Raw genomic sequence first — 24,149 nt, 5'->3', positions numbered from 1 at the left:
ACAACATTTTGCAAACAGTGTTCCTTCAAATGCTTTGGGCAGCAGCCTATCTACGTCTGGTGTGCTTAAGCCTGATTTGATTTAATCAAGGGCAGCCACATAGGTCACATATTGACGTGTGCTGTTGCAAAACAGCCATCGCTAATGGCACTTCAACAACTTTATTTTGTCAAAACCATTTCGCCATGATCTCAACAGGAAAAACAGCTAATCAAGGGGATGTTTTCCCTTCAATTTTTTAAATAGATTTATTAGTCATTTTCAGCACAATATCCCCAGCTAACACATACTGTGAACAGTGCTCTCTGTACTCCCAAATAATTCTATTGCCTGTTCCACAGGATCCTGAGGGTATTGCTTATCATTCACAGGTTTGAACAGCTGTGACTCCAGAACATCTGGAAGAGGAAATCCATGGAGACACGGTGCTGGTGGTGTGTTAGTACCTTGCACATGTGGGCACTGCAGAGATAGAAGCCAGTGCTCCCTTTTCCCCGCTGTTCAGCAGCAGAGCTTGTGCACAAGGGGGGGGCTCGACCGCTTCTGAAGTTCCAGAGTCCAGAGCTACTCTTCAACCAGACGCTGATTAAGACCTAAATGAACAGCTGATCTGGTGTCTCACTGGAAGAATTAGATCAACACAGCAAATTCAGTCTCAGAGAGACGCTGAACAGCTCTCAAGGACTGAAGTCTTCCTGATGCGAGCAATCCTTGTCCCACAGGTTTCAAGATTTTTACTTTGGGAAGCAGTTAAACAGTGAAACAGTATGAGCACTCAGTGCAGCTGATCACAAATCAACATCAAGCCAAGCAGCTAACTACAGTGTGTATCCCAGGTATAAAGGTAACAGGCAAACGTGCCATCACCTCTTTATTCCCCAGAATTGGCTCATCTAAAAAGGTCTCTCGCTTTCTGCTGCTGCATTGTCCTGCCTTGTACACTTTTCAAATATGAACAAATGAAAAAAAATAATAATAACGAGTTACAGCAAGTCACTGCTATCGGCCTAACCCGACCAATTTATCAATTTGTCACCTCTCCCAGCTGTTTCAAAAAAACCTGCTGACACACTGGCCCTCTGGGACAGGGGCTAGACTACCTTGGGCTGTACATCGCTCCTCAGAAAGAGAGAGTAGTGATTTCAAACCAGCAGGGCCTGTTCCATGTCACCGAGCTGTCTTTCAAGTCACCGGAGCAGTGAGCTGACAGCCGGTTTTGATTATCCGGAGCTCTGGGCCAGCTCTCATCCTAAGAGAGCATCATGGGGGGACAAAGCTCACCCCCTGCGCAGCTCTTGCCCCACACGCGAGCCGCTGAAGGAGGATAATCATGAATAAGAACCCTTTCCAACAGCTGCTTCACCTTCCCCCCCACAGAACACCAACCCCCCGCCCTCTGACTTCCTTCACTCAGTCAGTTAAGCCAGATTTTCTTTTTTATCACATTCTAAGGATCAGAATAAAAAAGAAAACAAAAAAGCAAAGAAAAAAATGACCTTCGGCCTGCTGTCCCTATCCAGTATACAAGGGCATAAAATATTCATACAGTTAATTTTTTTTTAAGATGCTGAGGTTTTCGTTTACTGTTGGATGCTTGAAGAATGCCAAACAGCTCCTGCAGAACTGGCTCAGAAGGATGAGCAGCAAGAGCCTTTCTTTGGCAATGGTACCTCCCTCAGCAGTCAAGCTGGTTTCACTGTCTTCAGAAAAGGCAGGACTTGAATAACAGGCAGTGCTTTTCTAAGAAGGCAATTATGTGGGATGAAACAAAAAAATCTTGTTCTCTCAACTTCCAACACAAGTGCAAAGACACCACCACGACAAACAACCTTGTTTCCATCTGTTTCCTATCAGTGATGTATTTAACCATATAGCTCTCGTCAGCTGCTGTAAACAATTCCCGCAGAAAAGCCAGGGAACAGCCACTCTTGCACAGCCTTCTTTAGCAGCATGTAACTGGCCCCATAGGGATTCCCTGAGAGACACAGTCTTGACAGTACGTCTCAGAAAAAAAAATATCACTGCGCTAATAACCGATGCTTTAGATTTTGCAACTCGAAGCAAAATAACAAGAAACAACTACACCTTGAATGAGTTAAATCTAAAAACAAAAGACATGCCTTCATGCACACTGGCACATTACACACATAAAGCAGGGTGCCCACGCCATAAACCTTCACCGGCTGTCTCAATGTGCTCAGATGAAGAATGCCGTCTCCAGCAGTAGCTGGCCAGTATTATTGTTTTTCGCCAATATAATTCCAGGTGACAAATACAGCAGGGGATCGTGAGAGCTCATGCAATCCGTTTTAGAGCTTAAACATCGTTATCCTTTAGTTGGAAAAATGAAGTGTGCACTTGAAAAAAAGACATAACACTCAATTGCTTCTCCACAACATGACCCTGCAGGAGCAATCACATTCCATGACGGATGGCTCTTCTTTTCTGAAAACTGCAGGCCTGTCACTCTTGATGTCCCCTCTTCCGTTCAGCTGCAGGTCTGACATACATCTTCAGAGAGGAGGGAACAGCAGGCCAGAGCAAGGTGATCCAAGTGGCCATCAGTGCACAGGGTGTCTATAAAGTCCCCTGGGCTGTTCAAAGAGCTACACAGTCAATGCTGGGTTGGATGAATGAAATCTGATACAGACACACATGTGTATCATGTGGTATAGTCAGTGACAATACACAACATATGACAGTAAACATTAACGCGACCATGCATGGAAGGACAAGTCACTCAACTGTGAAGCTGTTTGGCGCCCCCTCTCGCTGTCCAAGGGGAAATGTTTCTCCCCTTTTGCAGTGTATAGGCAGGTCACATTAAACTGCTCTGCCATGCACAGTTTTATGAAAGCATCCTGTGCTCTCCACGTGTAAAAGGTGGATTCTGTATTTCTGCTCCAGGGGGCTCTCCTGGTTCACCAGGCTGTGGTGCGACATAGGTTAGTCAGTCAGATAACAGGACACAAAAGCGGAGGGCCTGCTTTCAGCATGCGGGGCACTGGGCGGGGGATCTCCGAGATTCCTTGGTTCCTCCAAGAAATGGCTGAACAAGATCCTGGGATCAATTACAGTACCTTCAGTACTAACTGCCAAAGACACAGAGTTTCCTACTCTAGTCTGTAGCTGTTCTTCTGTTCTCATACCTCACTCCTACTGAATCCCACTAAATCTCATGAGATACCTATAACCTAGATTTCTCACACATTTACAAGGGACAGTCCACATTGGAAGTGTGGAAGTGAAAAAAAAAAAACCGTAAACATGCACAGTCAGCAAAGACAGAAACAGCATCCGCACCAACAAATTAAAGGAGTTAATGATCTGTGACCACTACAAATGCGACTATGAAGGTGATAACCATGCATTTTGTTTGCAACATCCAGTGCCTTGAGATGATAATGTATCGTGAAAGGTGCCTCTGTAAAATATATTAACTGTCCAAGACTATTTTAAACTAGGAAGTCAGAAATAAAAATCAGAAGAGTGGTAACAATCTTCACTAGGTATAAATTAGGCTGCTTTTCGTTCAGAAACAAAAAATTAATATTAAAAAAACCTGCTTAGCATTGCTCTGATGGAGTTCAGGGGCCCTGGGTTAAATTCCTGGAGTCGCTCTACGTGGAGTCTATCTGTTCTCCGCGTGTCTGCATGGGTTTCATCTGATAATGAAGTTTCCTCCCTCAGTCCAAAGACATACTGGCAGGATAATCGGCTTTTGGGAAAACTGGCCCTGGTGCAAGTGTGTGTGTGTGTGTGTGTGTGTGTGTGTGTGTGTGTGTGTGTGTGTGTGTCTGAGTGCACCCTGAGGTGGACTGGTCTCCCATGCAGGGTGTGTTCCAGCTTGCACCTGTTGCTTGCTGGGATAGGCTCCGACTCACCTGCAACCCCGTATTGGAGAAACTGATCTGAAAATGGATGAGTGGTTAAAGAATCAGCAGCTTGAAGTGACCAACGGCACCACTGAGAGTCAGTTATTTCCTTCCCTCTCGCTGTGTAAAGCATGTCTGGAGCATCCAAGTGCCCAACCTGTTGGCTCTTATTCAACATCGCCATTCAAGCACGACTCCAGGGACCTTCACTGTAAGTTCTCTGTCTTTCCCAAGTCTGCATTCACTGCAAGGGGCGGGATAAGTAAAACCTACAGCGATGTAGAGGGAGATGTACAACCAAGCATGTGTGCAAATGTATTTCTAAAAAACAAGTGCCCTTCTTTCATCTTTGAGACGTGCATTATCCAGTTTGGTGTTGTCACTGTTTCTTAGTATTATTTCTTTTGTGTTGCTTTCTCTCCTGCCTTTTCCATTGAACAGTCAATAAAGCGAGGTCGATTTAACCTCTTTCCTCTGTCAAAGAGGCTCCGAAGGGCAGGGATGTGTGTGGCCCAGGAGGTGGCGCTCTTTGCTCTGGATCAGAATTGACAAAGGAATGCCCCGGTACGGCCACCAGGGGTGCTGTGCTTGAGGAGGTGCTCTGCTTCGGGCGGGACGTCGAACAAGGTCTTGACCACACGGTTATTAAAGAACCCACAGCACTGATCGTAAGAGCAAGAATGTCAAACCCAGGCCCCGACTAAATTCCATCCTGGAGCTGCGTAACTTGACCTGGCTAACGTTCCCCTTTAATTCAGCTTAGGAAGAAATACATCACTGTCACTCAGGTGAGGCTGCACGTCAGTGTGGAATGAAGTGGGTCCCATCCTATGTGTGAAGTGCTTTAGGATCCTTTGGGATCAAAAGCACTGGTTAAAAGCAATTAATTATAAAACTAATTAGCACCTGGGCATATTATTATTAATCATAATAAAAGTGATATCAACACCCTCACTAACAGCAGCAATAATAACTGTCAATTGCTAGATTAACAGCTCATTGCATGACCTCGACATGTTTATTTTACTCTGGAGGGAAACGCTTGTTCTAAAATGGATGCTTACAATGTCAACTCACCCGAGATCATCTGTTTTAAGGATTACATGAAATACCGGATAAACACGAACCAACTAAAAGACACACACTGACCAGGAAATGCATTCCAGTTGGCTGCAAAGTTGTTTTCCAATGCCTTTGCAATTAATTTGATCAATTCGGAAGTGAATTAAAAACTGCATGTGCAAGACACAGCACAGAAAACTGTGTGATACTATTTCACTAACAAAGGTATTACTGTGATGTCTATTAAAAAGGCATACTAAGCATTCTGGCTCAAAGCACAGAAAAGGCAATGACAGAAAAATAAATCGATCTGCCACCATTCAACAGAAACTATTATTGATCTACAGTTACATAGCTAACTTAAGACTAAAGGTTTCAAGGCTAGCCTCCAAAATAAATTCAGTAAATACAACAAACACATAACCCTACTTAAGGATAAGCTATTCTTCTTTTCTGCATTTTAAAGTGTAATTGAGAAGGAAAAAACGTCTCTCCAGCTGTACTGAGAACTAAAACCTCACAAAGCTGAGGGAAACAGGTGTGTTCATGTGTGACTGCTACCCACACTGCCCCTCTGCACAGCGAGAGGCGTGTACAACAGGAAGTCAGGAGGGGCGCCTGGGGACCTTTTGCGCTTTCAGACACGAGACATGTTCAAAGCGCATTAAGCAGGACACTCATTTAAATAGTTGTAAACTTTCAAACTAGCAAAAAACTTTGCTGTAACTGGATGAAGTCATAGTACATGAGAGTATAACTTATTCACTACAATTTTCCACAGGGGCCAAAGGTACAGTATACAGACAAATGACTAAGCAAGCTATTCAGTAACTAGATGATTTTATTAATGTTGTTTTTACTTATCTGAGATGAAGAAGGGGTACTTGGTTTTGCAACCATGCTACACTGTATGCACTGTAACAACTTACAGTGTTAATTTATCTGACTTCTTCCTTAATGTTCTTGCCTTTGAACCCAATATACTGTGTGTTCCTAAGCTGTGTGCCTCAGTGTGTTCATGCTGTTAAGAAACATTCCAAGGTAAAATTCCAAGGATGTCCTGTTTGTATTTGTTATATACAGTGCATATACATTGTATTTCCATTTTCATCTCCTTGCTTCTTGTCAAGTATGTGTCTCTAAACAGGCAAACTTAAAAAAAAAAAGCTACAAAAACTACCCTGCATGGATGTTGAAGGAACTATTTTTGAGACAAAAATAGTCATAACGTATTAAAATTCAACAGGCTGCTGCATTGATCATTACTTTTGTTCAGCAACGCTATGAAAAACTAATTCAATAAAAGAACTTTGATCAAATTGAGACAAAATCCTGCAATGTAATAAAATAACCTATTGAAGACTGCAAAGTCTGCTTAGTATTCTACTGATTTATCTTGCCCATGAAATACGTTTGAACATATGGCCCTGAAATTTATGTCCCTATCTTTTGCTCTTTAACACAGCTGGATACAACCTTACCTTGACATTACTCAAGATCATCTGCGACATCAGCCTCAACAGCTGCAGGCTTTTTTTTTAATCAAATGCGAGCTGGAACTTTTTATGTTGTTATGACTTTAAAACTGACAGCCATTTTTTTCCTTCTTTAATAATGAAATAGGGGAATTTTCACTTGACATTCAACCTGATTTGCCACCTCACTAGCGTGTGTCCTTCAGATCACGCGGGGTCTGGGTAATCTTTTCACGCTGGGAATCTGCAGTGGAATTAGCAGACTTTTAATGCAATTTGGAGGACAGATAGAGAACATACTGAAAATGATTTTGTTCTGTTATAATTCATTTGGCAGTTTTTTTTTGTTTCCAAAGCCACTTACAATGATCGATTTTTGGTACCAATTTACACAGCTGGGTTTGCTGGAACAAACGGGTGCACAGCTTTGCTCAGGGATACAGCAGGACCTGGGGTTTGACCCCTCGACCCTTCAGTCAGACGTCCAGAGCCCTGATCACCAGCCCACACTCTCCTACCAGTGCAGCCTCAGTCCACTTGAACCTGGTCACCCACAGCGGTCACCACTGTAATAGGCCGTCCGTCAATCTCCAGAATAAAAAAGACAGATGGCTCAGAGACTGATCAAAATCAATGCTTCACCTGTGCTAACTTTACTATCTTGCACCCAGCCAACAAAATAGAATAAAAAAAACTTAATCAGCATCAACATCCAAACCCGTTTTAGTCTTTATTTGCATTTCAGCTCTCATTTCTTACTTAACATCACCTTCCTTGATCTGCTGTTCACAGGTGCTGAGAGAAGCAGCCCAGGCAGGGCCTGATCTGGGGAGTCTATGGATTACTGCCTGACTGGAAGTAAACACCTTCAAAATGCAGTTTAGCTTCTGTGTTTCGGAAAACTTATAATATCATAACTATGGATACAGTAGTCATTGAAGAAGGAAGACTACAAGGGGACCTCTCACAAGTATTCAAAATCCTCAAAGTCAAGCCAGGGGAATAATACAGCATCGACAAAGAAACACAACACAGAAGACAGAACTGGAAGCTACATGGATGTGCATTTATAACCGACAACAGAAAGGCACTTCTTTATGCAAAGGGTTCTGGGAGTCTGGGACACGCTACCCAGTCACCTGTACGGTGTACCCTACACGGTTCAACCTCAACTTTGCAGAGCATGCTGAGTACGTATACTGTTTGCAGAAACTGCAATATGTACAGTACTTTAACCAACAGGTGTCAGGATTCTTGTCACATGTCAGAAAAACTGTTTCGCATCCGTGTCTCAAAGAATTGAAAGAGAAAAGAGCACATTGCGAACTTCAGTATCTCCCTGCTCATGCTGTCACTCATGGCTAAAACAGGCTGACACACATAACAGAAAATCTGCACACACATGCCAGGCAGTTTAGAAAAATACACAGGTCACACATGGATGCTTGGTGTAAACGTACATTCATTTATCAAAGCCATGCGCTTTTGTCAAGAATGTTTCTGCTACTTTCTCCTTGCTAAAGAATAATTTCTAAAACTGAAACAAGCTCTGTGTCTTTCAGTGATCACCTCTGAAGCACAGTATGTCAGTAAGTTCTTTCGATTATCTGTCCATTTATCCATCTGCCTACAACTTTTCCATCGAGAGATTGTTTTTCACAAACGCAATATGCAATTTGTTAATGATGATTTCTTTGCCGAGCAGTGCAAAGTCTTTTAATTTTTTTTAAATTATCATTTTATTTACATGAAAGACAGGCAATGTACTGTAAACCCAGTTCCTAAACTGCTGCAGTACAGTATGAGTTATACACTTTCAGGCTGATTGAAAGGGTCTCAGCAGACATAGACCCACAGAGCACCCAACAACATTCGTGCTTGTGTCTCTTTCCACACATTTTTAGGTGTATTATGTATACATTTTTAAATGTATTACTATAGTGAATAGTGCTCATTACTGGATCAATGAGGAATTTCATTTAAAATTTGATCATTATATTAATGATTATATTGATGCTTGTACCGTTGCCTCTCAGCCAAAAGCAACAAAATTAGCTTTCATCATATTTTTAAAGATATTTTCCAAGTGCTGGATGCTTTTGAGGTTTCAGGGAATGATCTCAATAAAGCTAAAAGCTATGTGGATTAATGTTCACGGCACGACAAAACAGCTGTGGAATAAACACATGCACTGATTGATTTCTATTGCTTTAAAATACCTACAGTCACCTTTCCCTTCGAACCCGCACATGTGGCCTGGCTGCATATTTCATGAATGAGGCTCAGAGGGAGGGCGCTCCCTGGGGGACAGGAGCACCGGCTCCTTCCCAGGACAAGGACACGGCATTAGCAAACGGCTGCACGCAGAAAGCGGGGAAGTTAGGAGACAAGTTAAAGAGCTGTCTCTGGCCCTTCAGACTGACGCTGCTTAGCTTGCTCTTCATGCCCGAATGAGAAAAGGACCAAAGCAATAAATCCTCCTGCAGTTCAGCCCACTGATGTCAACAGCGCTTGCCGAACAATGTGAAAGCGTTTCTATTCACTTCCCATCACACGGATGCTGCATTTCCTTACACTGAACACTGCCAAACGAAGGAGAAAACCTTTACTGGCAAATCCGCCCCACACGCCATCAACAATTCATCCTCAGCCAGGCCGGCCTGTTGCACAAAGAAATGTTTGTCTTACAGCTAGTTAAAGCAGTTTATTCAAATTAAAAAAGTTTATTAAAAAAGCGTGTGACCATAACTATTAATTGAATTCCTCCACAATTGTTTATCTATTTTTACTTCTGTGATAAACCCCTTTGAAACTATCATGCAATACTCTTCTTATAGATGCTAAAAATCCAATATGAGGCTCAGTGCCTTTCGCCATTACGTGGTCACAGAGCAAATTTAGTTTTCTGCTTATGAAACTCTCAATACAGTACAGGAATGAGCTGCTGTCCTTCAGAGTGCCACAGCAGGTCAAGTCTAAGCAATGTCAGGATGTAATGCTCTTTTGAAACGGGTGTTTGTTTTTTTCAGACAAATCTGTTAACAAAGGTTTTGCCTTTGCTTTATTAGTTTGGTTCAGTGTTTTGAAGGGGCCACTATCAACACCTTCTGTGGATGAGTTAGCTATGTGTGAGTTAGCTATGCACGTTTATGCGCATACCATCAGAGATTTGTGGAATTATTCTTAGTGCCTCTCAGTAGAATCCAGCTTATTTAGCATTATCAAAGGAGAGTATCTCTAGTCCTAAAACGCCATTTTCTGGCAGGACCATATGTGATTTGGTTATTGGCTTTAGTAAATAAATACAAAGGAAGAGTAACAAATAAGATCACGTTTGTCAGATATCAGTTAATTGCTCCAAAGATTTCTTGAATAAAGCCAGAGTATTGGCTCCAAAAACATGACTGGGCTGCTTGTTCCACCCTCACACAAACCTGTGGAAAAGAAGTGCCTCGTGTTTTTGGTTTTTAATGCACTTCTATATTTATTCTACATAGTTTTCACTTGTTTTCTGTTGTTTACAATTCACTGTATATTCTAGTCTGCTGGGCTGACTTTGTCAGTGCCTTTTAAATGAAAGAGGATTTTAAATACAGTAGGGGTATCATATCTGTTATAGTCTTCTTTGTTAAGAACTCTCCAGTCCATGGGTACTACACTTGTCATACTACTATATGATGTCTTAGATGACATCTCTGGTTGCCTTGAGAACATTTGGTAATATACCATCAAGGATTTATTAATTAATTATGGTCTGAAAAGCAGCTTTTGTGAAACTTTTGTTTTTTTGTTATTCGATGATACTATATATGTACAGTATAACTAACAGTATCTTTCTGTAGACATGAATACAGATATTTGGGTCAACAAGACAGAACTTCAGTACTGAAGCTACAAGCTTTTGACTGTCCACCTGTGAGGAGCACATTCAGACGGTTTCTACAGATACATTAATTATGAACTCAGAAGAGTATACGTCAGTCTTTCATGTAACCATGGAAATTACATGTGTAAAAAAAGATCCCTGACTTTTCGATACTTTTTAAATTCATTTTGCAAGAACTCTGCATTAGTTAGCAAATATTTTCTTCCTAACAGGTGCTAAACTAGTTCACCAATTGCCTGCGTTCACTTACTGCTTGTTACTGAGCCAGATCGCTCAGTATCTCTGCTCTTTGCCACTGATGGTGCTTCCTCACCGCAGTACTTCAATGGGAGCCAGATGTAAGTGTAGAGGGGTCTGCCTTGGATTGGGAAATCTGGGTCTCCTGCAAGAGCCTGCATCATGGACCTTTCAAACTGCCTACGACCATGCTGAGGCTCTGCTCTGAAACCGCGGTTATGAGCTCTACTAATGCTTCTGCACGCATCTAATTCCATTGAGCAATGTAAGAAGAGCATAAAAACACACTCCTGATGTAACTGTCCCCTTAGGCACGTGTGCGTGAGTCTCTATGGGATGACTGATTAGTTCAGGGGATAAAAGTAAATTCCCTGCATAAAAAAAAGCTCTAGCAATGCACTTGTTTCACTACCTCTACCTCAAACCAAAATGAACAATGCATGTCACACCTTAACAATTTATGTCTATATTGTATTTATATGTATATTATACATATTTATATTATATTGAAATATATTGTATAACATGCAATTCATACCCAGACTACTTGACTAAACCACTCTGATTCCAAAAGCTAAAGTGTCAGAAGTCCCGAAGCTACAGTAACAAAACAGCTCTGTAAACAGAATGGTGCTTCTTCATGTGCCGTACTATCGATTGACCACACTCCTGGTGTTTCCAGGTGGCTCGATCAATCTGTTACATTACAATCTGCCTACAGCACTTGTAACAGGATCCTGCTGGACGTTCTTCTGACTATCAGCATGCAACAGCACACTGTGTTTTCCGCTACAGGAAGGAAGACATACTGTACTCCACACAGAGCAGGACTTAACCCTTGTGTCATTTTCTTAACCCACACCCTTTATAGCTGCAGATAGGTTGGGAACCCAGAATATATCAGACAAAGGCATGCAGTACTTTATAAAACTAAATATGCAGAAACATATTTCTAAATTAGTTGTAATTATTAATGTATGGTGCATCGGGGATTCGCACACTAGTTATCCTGGCACACAGCCATGTAGGATGCTAAGTTACTCTGTGGAAAGCTTTCATTTTAATTACTGTTTTCTCCCACGCTGTGTTTAACTTAAAGAAATCCAGCTATTCTACACTACTTACGTCAGAACTTCATATTTCAGCCTTTCTCAGTGGCAAATGCAATTATTTTTTTTTATTTCATTCAACTGCTGGCATCAGCTGTGTGCAAAGACAATACAGTAAGTAGGAACTTTTGAATCTAAATTCATATAACTAACTGTGTTTGAAAAAGACCCTTAAATGTCAAACATGATAAAAAACAGGGCTTAAAATGTATATAATCACGTTTCAAATAGAAATGGCAAAAGACAATTCTGAAGCAGACCAGTAGAGTGTGGGGTGTTTTAAATTGTCTTTGCTTGAACAGGAAAGACTTCATGCAGTAGTGAATTTAACAATTTTTAAAACATTTTGCTATTATATTCACAAACAAACTCTGTTTACGTGTCAGTGATAGCAGCAGTGGAGCAGCTGTTAGAGCCCTGGCCCCCTCACAGGGAGGCTGAGAGTTCAAATCCCACATGAGGGACACTGCAGGTGGTACAGCAGGAGTGCCCAGAATGCCCCAGCCAAGCCTGCTGTCTCTGGAATGTGATCAAGAGTTCAGTGTGGGTCATTGTGAACTTATCTGTGGCACTACTGAGAAAACCTCTTCAACAACAGATTGTAAATATTTCTGTTAATGTACAACTACCATCTTAAACTAAACATGGGGAAGAGGAGAAGGAAGCACGAATTATCCACAATACCTGAAGGGAGCAAGCAGTCCAGAGGTGTAAATACCTCAGCCATGACAGTCAGGATGCTTTTTGCCCAAAAGACCACAGCTAAAATGAAAACAAGAAAACCATTTGCATTAAGCACAGGTTTAATTTTATTACAACACAGCAATTCATCAGAACTCTCTCTAGGAACCACAAACTGAAATTGCTGGACTTGTCAAACCTCGGGTTTCCAGTAAAATAGATGTAAGCGGGCACTGGTAATATAGTCCAACAATGGAAAATATAAAAATAGAGGCAAAAAGACCTTTAAAAACCCCAGCTGGACTATGTGATATTTCACTGTAAACTGTGTCTAGTAAAGCATACTTTCAGACTTCTTTCTCCTCTGCGTCAACAAGCTCTCTCCTGCACAAATTGTGGCGCACTGTCGCTCAGCCCCAGAAGAAACAGTCCTACCACCTTCCCCTCATGGTACACACTGCACTCACTCAGTACCTGGTGAGTAGTTTCCCACTCAGGCTTCCTCCACCTACTATGTTGAAAGCAACATTAATCCCAGAGAAGCCAAGTGAGCACACATCACAGGCGCACTGACTTCTTAATCCAAAAGCACGTCTCTCACTTATTAATGTGACTCACCGACTTTGCCAGTTCATACAAAAGACCTGATAAGAAAGTAGATTGGCTACTGATGGCTGTCTTTGATGAGTTATTTATAAAATCTGGTAAAACGAGAAGGTACAAAACTCACAGTTCTGCTAATTTAATGATATACTTCATTATCCTTCTGTTCTTTGTTGTTCCACAGAATTGGTATAATATGCGTTTTTGGAACCCCTCTCTTTGTTCTTGTACTTATGAACAGTCTCCATACTGGGGCTTTGCTGTGGAGATTGACATCCAGAGGACAGAGCGCCTCCTACTGGTCCATCACCTTGGTTTACTTTAGCGGTTTCCCATCCCAGTACAGATTGTGATATCTGATGAGGCCACATTAGAAGGGGCTGTACGTTTTTGAACTGAAGGCTACTCTGCCTAAAGACAAAAACAACCGATTCCAGAAATCACCACAATAAACATCATCTGCTCCTAGCAGAGCAGCGGCTGCAGATATTGTCCACTTAAACCCAGACTGTAACCTTGATTCCTGCATTTCTCTCATTATTTTTCTTCGTATTATTATTTGAGCGGAATATAGTATAATGTACATTACAGGTTCGATATTAATTTTAAAACATAAAATTAAAGCTTACTCCTATTTCAGTCTGCAGCACATGAGATACATTTTTAATTTTTATTCATTTACAAGTTCCAATGTTTAATTAGAAAGTACATTATCTAGGTAGGTAGTTCAGTGGATTGTTTGCAGACACCTTTTGATATCAGCTTCAGTTCTTAAAAGGTTCTTTTTCCCCCTTAAGTACATTCTTGCATGAATGGTACACAGATTATGTAACTTTAATGAGTTTTCAAATGCTATCCCACTTTCTCTTATTTACTAAGAGTTTATGAAAAAAGGAATACGCTTTTCATAAAAAGCGTTATGAAGTGTTGAAGAAACTGCGTGCAGGGGTGAAGCCAGCTTTGAAAAATTGATGAGGCCCCTTGTGCATCTGCTCCACCCAGAGTCAGCGCTTTTCTAGACAAACTCAAAAACTGCATATTTAAAAACTCTGCAATTCTGACATGCAGGACAGTGGACTGGAACCGTTTTCTTGTGCTGCCATGCAAGTACTTCAATCTGTAATATTAAAATGAATAGAGACAGTATTCAGCACATCAGTCAAGATGACTTTCAATTTGCCTGGGACTTGTGATAGCAGATGATTTGAGGGCTATACAGACATTTGATGGAAGAAAATGAGCTACATTTAAATATTCTTAAGGCTCCCACTGCTTGAGCCAACATGAAACAAATACACTTAATCTGGTGCCTCTAAAATACACGTTATAAACTGCAAATGACAGCAGTTTACCACAACAATTTTAATTAACTACATGGATAAAACCATACAGATTAATTTATTACTTACTTTATATCAGACATATGTACATGTATTGCATAACATTCCAAATGAGTTGTGATGTGTGCGCTTTTAACTACATTTTTGTGAAATGTGAAAATCTTTCTTCAAATCATTAAGTCATTTTTTTAAATTTAGACCTAATCAGTTAACTACTACTAATTCTGCAATATCTCTTGCTCTGCTTTTGATTCCTATTGAATCTAAGGTTTTTAACATGTAGTAAGAACTAATTTTTATCCGTGGTATTGTGTGATGCAAGTACAGTATGTGTACTTTCTCCACTGTGATGAATATGTATTTAGTTTAGAATTTATTACACTTAAAGTTTAGGATAAAGTGTAAGATAAGCTCAAAGACAAGATAAGCTTTAAGTGTAGGATAAGCTCAGAGCAGATGTAATTGAAAACAGTTCAAAAGCATACTGAAGAGATCTAGAGAAGCACAAAAAAGAAGCAAGCAGACCCTAGCCCCTGTGAATCTCGCTGAAGAGTCTTTTAATTAGCCTTTGCTGTCCAAATGGTTAGCACAAGCACCTCCTACTGTGGTGCATAAGGGATCGATTAGGTTTTCTTTAGATTAGCAGCTGTAGACCCGTGGAAAGGGTTAAACATGGGACAGGCAAGGCATACTAATTCAGATTAATTGAACCCTTCATGTGCACAGGATAGAAGCTGCTGGTGACTCTGAGAGCCTGGAAACCTGCAGGCCTGACCTCAAGTACCAAGGCTGTGACTGCCTCTGTGTGCCAGCCACCCTCATCTCCTACCGAGCTGGTGCCCAGGGGGAAACGTACTGTAAAGACGAATTTCTTCAAACAGGGGCTCATGCAATGAAAAGGAGTGAGAGTAGACACTGAGATGAGAGGGCAATCACCTCTCCCTGATCCCCCTCACTGACCTCTGCTGGGGAGCAATGTGCTAAAGTGCGCTGAACATGTGAAATTTAGGATAAATACACAGGCACAAACGAAACCTGTTGTTTTTCTTCTTTCAATGGAAAAAATACCGAAGCCCGTACTTTGTGCTTTTAAATACACTTCCCAGGACTGTGTTTTACAAGGCCTTTACTGGGGTTATTTGTAATAAACACACATGGGGTAGTCATGGCAACTAAGACTTTCAGCAGAGGTGCTGAAAAAATACATAATAAGCAGCCAAAGAGTGCGCTATGAAATTACAAAAAAATCTAACAAGAAAAACACAAGATCAAGGGTCGGCAGACCAGGAAGAAAAGCACGTCTCGATTCTTCTCAACTACAGTACAGTATGTATCAAGTTTTTACTTGCATCTCTTTTTGGCTTTATGAAGGGAGACAGTCTGAGGCTTAGAAGTATGAAATGAGACTCCCTCCTGGGCTGCTGCTGAGCCGGTCTCGGGACCGATCCGATCCGATCCGCCTTTGGGCGACGGCGCGTCCAGCTCTGGACAGGAGTGAAGCAGAAGGGCTGTGCCGGTGTCCCGTGGTCAGGACGTGTGGGACAGCGCTCCTGCCGGCAAACCAGAACCGGCTTTTACTGAAAAGCTACCCATCACTGAAACATGACACAAAAAGTTCTGAAGCGGCAGCACTTTCTACTGTCTTTAGAATCGACATTCTTTTAGTTCAGCTGGACCCGGCTTTCCACAGTGTAAGCGAGGCATATATTAGCACAATCACCTGTTACTGTACATTAATGGCGCAGTATGACAGTGTACCTCATCAGAAAACCTGGTCCCCAGAGGCTGTGAAACAATAAGTCACTGATTAATAACATAAAGGACACATGAACGTTTTTGTGAGGAATGAAGTTCTTGTGATGCTTAAGTCAACAGCTCTTAAGCAACATGGGTATATTGTCACTATTTTTAATATTTTAAGGCTCTGTTGAATTGCACTAATGTATTTTATCAAAAGAACATTTACAACATTCACTCCCTACATTTATCATTACTAAAAGCTAGCATATACTGTATATATACATCTCAGCTTTGTGGAAGCTATCTAAAACATCCCACATATAACGACTTTCAGTATTTGTGAAGTTAGAGTTAAAACTGTCCCACATATTCTGATTATCAGGAATTCACTAAAGATTGAAAATCATTTGAGGCTTAGCAAGCCAGACAAGGAAATCTAATTTATCTCATGCTTATCAATATATTGTAGCATCAAAAAAAATCAACATTTTTATGATTCTGTAAAATGTCCATTTTGCAAATAAACGTAGCTTTCTTAATTTTGTTTTATGTTAAATACAGTCCCACAGAGAGTAATTTCAGGTGAATGGAACTGAACTAAAAAAGAATTGAAGAGAAAGTCCAATTTGTAGACTGGGTCACGGATGAGCAGGCCCATCCAGCAAAACTGAATAGGTGCTGAGGGAATGGAGTGCGATAGAAAATAAAGTCTGGGTTACAGAAGGAAAATGTGCTACTGATCGATAGAAAAGTGAGTGGGCTTTTTTTGTTTCTGTTGTTTTGTGTGTTTTTTTAATAATAACCTCATTACTTACTGATGCCTCCCTCTCAAAGCAGTATAATCTTAAGCCATTGCACAAGATGAAAATCAATGTTTGGCGGGACGCACTCTTTTTAAATATTACCAGGTTAAGGCCTGTGAATTCAAACTTTTTTTTCTTGAAGTTTGCTCAGAGACCTCAGCTTGTTTCTGTCGTCGAGGTCCCCATGCACAGGGGCCCCCAGTAAACTGGTCCAGGTGTAAGCGGAACTCTAACATCGTCTCTGGAGAGAGCAGGAAAGGCTGCATTTGGGATCTGCAGTGCACAGTCGTCGGAGCAACGTCTTGATGTCAGGCAGGGAAATCCTGGCTTATTGTCCATCAGCAGACACTTTTGCTCCCAAGAGTCATGAGGTTCTCAGTGATTAACTGCTAACTTCAGCGCTTAGGAGGTACAGCAATTCCGGGTCACCCACAAACCCACAGTGTAGGTAGGCGCCTCCTACTGAGGGGTATCAGCACTTAGTTAAGGGCTTGAAAAAGCTGAAGGGCTCATCTGGATGGGAAAGCAGCAGTGTAAAGATCACCTTCAAGGTCACTTCTGGAGTGGCGGCAAATCCGAGTCTTCTCCATTCCACAGAGCTCAACGTTGATATGTCACACCTTGTGCTACAGTTTTCTCTTTGAGAGAAGACACTCCAAAAATGTGGCTAGATGTTAGAACCTGTTTTTTTTTTCTTAAATCAGGATGCACAACTCTGTCTTTACACCTCCCCTGACGAAGAGCAGATGAGATGATCTCTGTGCTACCAGGTATGTGACAATGATGACATGCTCAAGTGTCCACCAGTGTACTTCAGTATATCTGCTGCCAGATTTAAAGTTATCTTTTTAGGCAACTAAGATAATGAGTGGATAATCCAGGTGGATTATAACAGCTGAGTTTTTTCCATACTATATGAAAGGAGAAAAGATGTCTGATATTGATAACACACTTCAAATGTTTTACTTTACTGATATGTTTTTTGTTAAATGTTCCTATAAATGCAAATATGGTATAAATTCCTCTGCATTTCTACAGCTATGATATAATTGGCAATTCCTGTGTATTTTTTTTAAATCACTGGTCTGGGAAATTAAATCAGTTTATCAAACGAGGAGTAGACCTGCTGTGACTAAAAATAAATATCAAAACCTTGCTCTGGTGATTTCATTCTGCATATTCTTCCATCATGCTATACATTTCTAGCACACATCTGAAAATAAAGGTTTCAGCTGAGGCTATGCAGGATCCCATTCTAGTTTTGCCACATACAGTAGTGCTTGCAATTATACAGTAGATACTCTCTCATAAAAGGTTTCTAGACTATAATTGGTAAAATGTGTACCAAGTTTTCGCTACAAAAGTAACTTTATTACCAGGAAAACTACCAGGAAGATAAACAATTTGCCCGGCTTTATGATTTCAAAAATAAAAGCCAGCACTGTTCATGCACCTGGAAGCTGGCACTCCTTAATGGCTCAAACATTCGAGACACATGCTCGTAAGGCATACGAAGTCTGATAGTGTAGCATAGGATTCATTAAGCAAAATAATTAAGCTCATTCAATATTATAGGGTCTCTTACACTGTTCCTTGGCAGCCCAAACTCACTAATCTTATAGGAGCCCCAAAATCAGCTGTTCCTAAACACTGGAAAGAGATGGAAGGTGCTGATTAATTAACAAAAGTAGTTTGATTGATGCCAATTTAATTGTTCCAAGGCTGGTTATCTATAATTCATGACTAAGACACTACTGAACTGGGGTTAGAGAATACTGGTGAAGGGCTACAGACCCACAATAACTTGAGGAGACTGTTATTTTATTACCCTTATTTGAATTGGAAAAAAAATGTTATGTAAAATGGGCATAAAACTGCACTCCCGAGAACTGCTTCTCATAATGTCCTGAAGCTGAATTCTTAAGAGATCATTTAAAAAAAAAATCTCTGCTTTGCTGTACAGGGTACCCATGCAAAACACAAAAAAACAAAGATCTGTGACCCCGAACACTTTATAACAAGACAGCTCAGCTGTGTCAGCCACTGGATACCGTTCAGCCGAGAGGGATGGGAGAGCACGTTTTTGGCTGCTGGCACAGTGGGGATCGAGAAGAAAGCGCTGCTGCCTGACTGATCATGCTGGGGACCGGAGTCAATGCAGCATTAACAGCAAGTTTCCACTTCTTAGCCCTGCCAGGAACAGAGGTCAGCCTGCCAGCCAGTGTGCTGGCCCCTCCTCCCAGAGCTCCACAGTGTGGGTCAGAGTGCGATCCTGCCCGCTGAATACACCCACAGCCAGAGCAGGGAGCTGCTCCCACTCTCTCCTGTTTACTTCTCAAGAAGCTAAAGCCCTTTTGCAATTAAAAGCAATTAATTAAATAAGCAAGACCTGTCCTCTGCCTAATGACCTCTCACTGAATACACTGCTTGCTCTAGTTTTCCACCAAGGAAATTGTTTGCTTACTGAGATTAAAACAAGAGAAAGTGTCTCAGCTACTTTTACTTTGCCACTCCAAAGCAAAGTACCATGCAGCACCCTATAGACTGTACAATAGGTTGGTATGTGCCTTCCAGCAGAGCAGGGAAGTCATTGCTCAGTCTCCAATAGCTGAAGCATTATCTGTTAAACATTCAACAGCAGTGAGGCATCTAGGATTGCTCGGTATAAATTGTGTTTGCTTTGGTCATGTTTATTTACAAAACAAATTTAGAGGTCATATCATTTAGGCATCACATTAGCATGAATATTCACTGATGGTCTCCTTCAAAATTAGTTCTTAAAAGGACAAAAAGTTTCAGTATTTTATATTTGCATAAAAGCAGACTGATGTGTGTTCAAAATCACAAAGAATTCAACAACGCAATTCCAAAAGTTCTGAAACATTTATTTTTGTATTCAGATTTTGTGGTTGTTTCCATATTGCTTTTTTAGAATTGGAAACAATTCCTTCTGTAGCATAAAAGGCACAAAGCACAAATTAGCAGACTTTGGACTGCAAAGGCATTTTGATCATACCTTCCTCTGTGATCCTGGCTCAGCGTTGTTATTTTTTTAGTTATTTCATGCTTCAGAATGTCAGTAAGATGAGGATACTGATTAAGTACAACTTTGGGAGGAAGGCACAATCATTTTAAAGGGAAGGAGGAGGATCAAGGGTCTAAGAATAAACCAAGGATTTTTTAGATAGAATAGAGCAGTGATTAAAGAAATGCATTCATTTGGAACTTCTTCAAAGTACTGTAACTTCATGAATCTAATAAAAGTGTATCTTAATTCATTCTGAGTTCTCCTCTTCTTTTTGTTATTGTCAGTAGTGCAGCAACAATTTGTATGATAAGCTTGAAAATTAGGACTGAACAATTATTCATTGCAAGAAACAAAGCTAGACTCTGAGCTGTGCTGTTTTGAAATCTGCTGGCATAATATTATCACAGGTGCGGAAGCTGCGAACTTATATTTTAGTGTTAAGAAACCTGTCAACATGTCTTTGAAGAGGATGAAAACTTTTATCCTGATGAAGCAGAAGCTAATCTGATATCTGGTAATATATACACTTGAATTCACAAGTTTTCTCTGCCTTTCATTCAGCACGAGTGACACAAAACCACTCCAATAAAACTGCCACATCATAGCTCATTGGCTGCTCTCCCAGTGTGAGCTTTCTGTACTTTCCTGTAAAATGTTACAAACTAGTCATAACAGGACTCTCAGATTTAAAAGTGCACTATGCTGCAGGGACAAGAAAGAAAACCAGGAGTTTTGACTGCCGCAGTTTGTCAGCTAAAATAACACTCGTGATTGTCAAGACTAAAAAACCTCTTCGTTTTCAGCTAGTAAGATCATTACTAACTGATTGCACGTCAGCCACGAAGGCACAGCTGACCTTAAAGGCAAGCGTCTTGCAGAGAAACAGAAGTCTACACTGACAGCTGTTATCCCCTCCCCTGGTGTCCCTGCACTGAAGGTCACTTGGATGCATTCCCTGACCACACAGCTGATGGACTGCAGAATTATCAAAAGCACAAGTGGAGCACTTAGGCTACTCACTTCTAACCTTTGGACTTTTGCTGTTCACCAAACAAGGAGAATACTAATTAACCAGGGTAAAGAATTTTTTATCTAAAGAGTTCACTTCAAAATGCTTATTTAAATGTTTTCATTATCCAAAATATTAAATCTCACCACACATCCTGTTTTCTGGCTTTTATTAAAATCTTCATTTCATTTGTTTCTCTTACACGTTTGCTGCTCGCCGGTTTTTACATACACCACCTTGAGATGGTTCCTATGAAAGTCACTTCAGGTTTGCTAGTGTTCAGCTGTTAAGTAGTACAGACATTGATGTCACAAAGCACAAGTTAACAAAGATAAAGCACCGGCAGGTTTAATCATAGTAATGTCAAATGGCAAAAACCGTCAGAATCACAATAACGAAAACAAAATGCCAGCCCTGACTTGGTTAACTATTGCTTTTCCTGTACAACACGGTTTCTTGTAGACAATATATAAATCTATGTGAAAAATGTAACATAAAATAGATGGTGTGATATGGTCCTACACAGACAATCTAGCAGGTCCTACAGGTAACCCCTTATGAAAGCAATTTGTAAAGACCAAAAGCACGTGATTGTTTTAATCAATTTACCCAATTAACTGATCCAACTAAATCTAGAAAAACCAACATAGGGAACCCATGAGCTATAAACATAGGGAACCTATGAGCTTCAGGATTTTCATCTCCAATAATCTCTAAACTATATAACTGAGCAAATGATGTGGTGGGGAAAAAATAATCTTACCCCTATAACCTATAAAACGTGCCAGATTATAGCTTCACAGGGCCGAGATTGGCCACAGCTGAGCCAGGGCTTCAGCAGACAGAAACCGCCAGTCTCAAGCTGGGGCCGATGCCTGTTTTAGCTAGATTCTGTAATAACTGTACAGAAACGCATCATCCTCTAAAGATGTCGCCAGGACAGAAAATGTTCCCAACAAAAGATACCCTGCTGTTGATGTCAAGTTCTCCACAGCACACAGCAAGGCTGGCTCCCAATTAACGTGCCTATTCAGGAGGTTCTCCAGCTCTCCGTGAGGAACACTGCGCGGTGATTGCTTTGGCTTTTGTCATGCGCTCGGATCCCCTAATGAGGAAACTGTTAATTGGTCGTTTAGAATGAAGTTCCAGGGTTTACTAATCAGCACAAATGAGGCTGGGTTGGCTGCCGGCCCACACCACAGACAAGCAGAATTCCCCCCTTCCCTCTTTTTGCTTTGTTGGGTTAACACAGAACTATTTTAAACAAATGTTCCGTTTGATTACTGCACTTCTCTCAAGACTGGAGTTTCCAGTTCCACGTATGAAACTGAACAAGTTTTGACTTTACATTCTCCCTTATTATTATTATTTCTAAGTCACATACTTCATACAAATTGAAGGATTTCTGTCCTATCTACACAGCAAACATGAACAGTTATTTGGTACATTTTTTAAATGTTAACTAAACCGTATTATGTTATATATTATTAGTTCTAAGGCAAAAAACATTTTTCAAAATTGCACCTCAAATGCTTTATCGGCCATTGTCAAATGCCCGGAGAACTTTTTGCTCAATTCTTGGAAGGGCAAGGGTGTTGTATATCAACCTGAGCAGCCAATTCAACAGCCTGTTTCCTCAAGCTTACATATTAGATATGGGTTATTTCACAAGGTCCTTTACAGGTAGTTCCACAGAAACACTCACTTTCTCTCTCTGTACATTAAATAAGACTCCTCATGGCCTGGGTGGAAGCATCACAATTATGCATTTAAAATAAGGAGCAATAATTGAACCAACACGGTAACTAAAAGCTCAGGTGGAACAAAACCCTGAAGACACCAGGCGTTCCAGGGACTGGGACTGGGACTGGCACTTGATCTGTGTCGCACTTAAAACAACTGGTAAGAGGAGAAACTCCCGGCCACAGTCTGGAAGAGGGGTCAAGGCTCCTAGCTCAGAACTGGACGGCTTCGGGTTCTAAGCCTCTGTGGGGACACTGCTGATGTAGCCTTGATATTATGGCACCATTATAATGGGCATCCCTGCCTCCAGATCTCTCTGAACCTTCTGTGCCGCAAGAAGGCGAGGGTGACACTGTCTCGCTCCCGACATTCACCGCGTTTTAATTTGAGATTTTACATACAACACGTGGATCCCCATTCCCGAGAAACACGACTTAATGTTTTTTCTGTAACAAAAGAAAATTAAAAAAACACCTGTGACGTTTTTGTAACATGTTTAACATTTCACAAACGTTCAACCCCGCGATTAAATGCCGGCGAACACGACCCTGCAGTCGGGTTTATACGCTATCTACCTAATCTGCATCAGATCTGACATCTCAAAACGGACGGAGATCGAATAAGACAGGTTAAAAAACTGCATTTTGCAAACTGCTGACCATAACGCAACGACGATGGAGCGAAGTCATCGAACAGGAAATTCAAAGGGCTAAAGGCGAAATACAGGAGGAAAAAGACCAAAACCGCAATCTACGGAAACGATTAAAGCATACCTCTAGCTACTTCATCATTCACAGCCTATAAAACAAAACAAAAAAAAATCTAGAGCGCACCTGCTCATTAAAAAAAAAAGCTGTCTGATCTAAGCAAATAGCATGTGCTACGCGTTTTAACCCTGACTATGCTCCTTTTTTTCAGACACTTTTTAAGCATGCATTGCCACAATGAAACCCAAAAGCCGCTTTAAACAATCAATGTTTTAATTATCCGATTCGTAGCGTTACACAAACACAAAACGTGACTCGTACCCCACGCCCGGCTCGGCTCCGCTCTGCTCACAGCCAATGCTCAGCCGCTTCCTGGTGTGGGGGGGGGGGGGGCGCCGCGCTCACCCAACGAGCGCCAAGCCAGCCGGGCAAGAGGGCCCCCCCTCTCGTCTCACAGCGAGATTCGCGCACTGCGCCCTCTGCAGGCCGTTCGCCTCATGACCGGGCATCACTTTTCAAAGGACGGGACTGTGGCTCCTATCAAGCTACAGGTTATCGCGGCGTTGGAGAACAGGGATTTCAGAGCCCAGAAGCGAGTAGACAGTGTTGAATGTGTAAAATCTCGGAACCTTTGTTCTGCAGTTTAATGGTTTATCCTGTTTTTCCAAAGTCTAAGCAGTGGCATGGTACAGGTATTCATGAACACGTTGGGAAGTAACAGTTACACTTACAGAATGGAAACTGGAGTTTCATTTTACCATTTTCCTGCTCTGCATGTTAGACACGTGGCGTCCGAAAACGTGCCTTAACGCCTCCAGCGGCACTTTAACACTAACAGCCGACAATTCGTT

At 41.3% G+C, this 24,149-nt stretch overlaps 1 protein-coding gene across 8 annotated transcripts in view; it reads right to left on the bottom strand.

Annotated features, from left to right (window-relative positions):
* The window catches only part of tpk1 (thiamin pyrophosphokinase 1), a 117,631-nt gene extending 93,918 nt beyond the window's left edge, over window positions 1-23,713 (bottom strand). For 3 of the 8 annotated variants that reach the window (XM_088644181.1, XM_088644189.1, XM_088644187.1), the window contains exons 1-2: window positions 23,620-23,713; window positions 12,329-12,406 (exon numbers count right to left, since the gene is read on the bottom strand). In XM_088644181.1, the coding sequence (XP_088500307.1) occupies window positions 12,329-12,371 (43 nt within the window). In that variant the 5' untranslated portion in view covers window positions 12,372-12,406; window positions 23,620-23,713. Of the gene's footprint in view, window positions 1-12,328; window positions 12,407-12,670; window positions 12,917-23,250; window positions 23,272-23,619 lie in introns of those variants that run through there. The other 5 variants (XM_088644182.1, XM_088644186.1, XM_088644190.1 and 2 more) reach the window with 4 other exon arrangements.
* Between the last annotated feature and the right edge of the window lie 436 nt (window positions 23,714-24,149).

The sequence above is a fragment of the Lepisosteus platostomus genome, chromosome 8 (genome assembly GCF_059453375.1).
Source record: "Lepisosteus platostomus isolate fLepPlt1 chromosome 8, fLepPlt1.hap1, whole genome shotgun sequence".
Lineage (NCBI taxonomy): Eukaryota > Metazoa > Chordata > Actinopteri > Semionotiformes > Lepisosteidae > Lepisosteus > Lepisosteus platostomus.
This window is presented reverse-complemented; position numbering and strand designations above follow the sequence as displayed.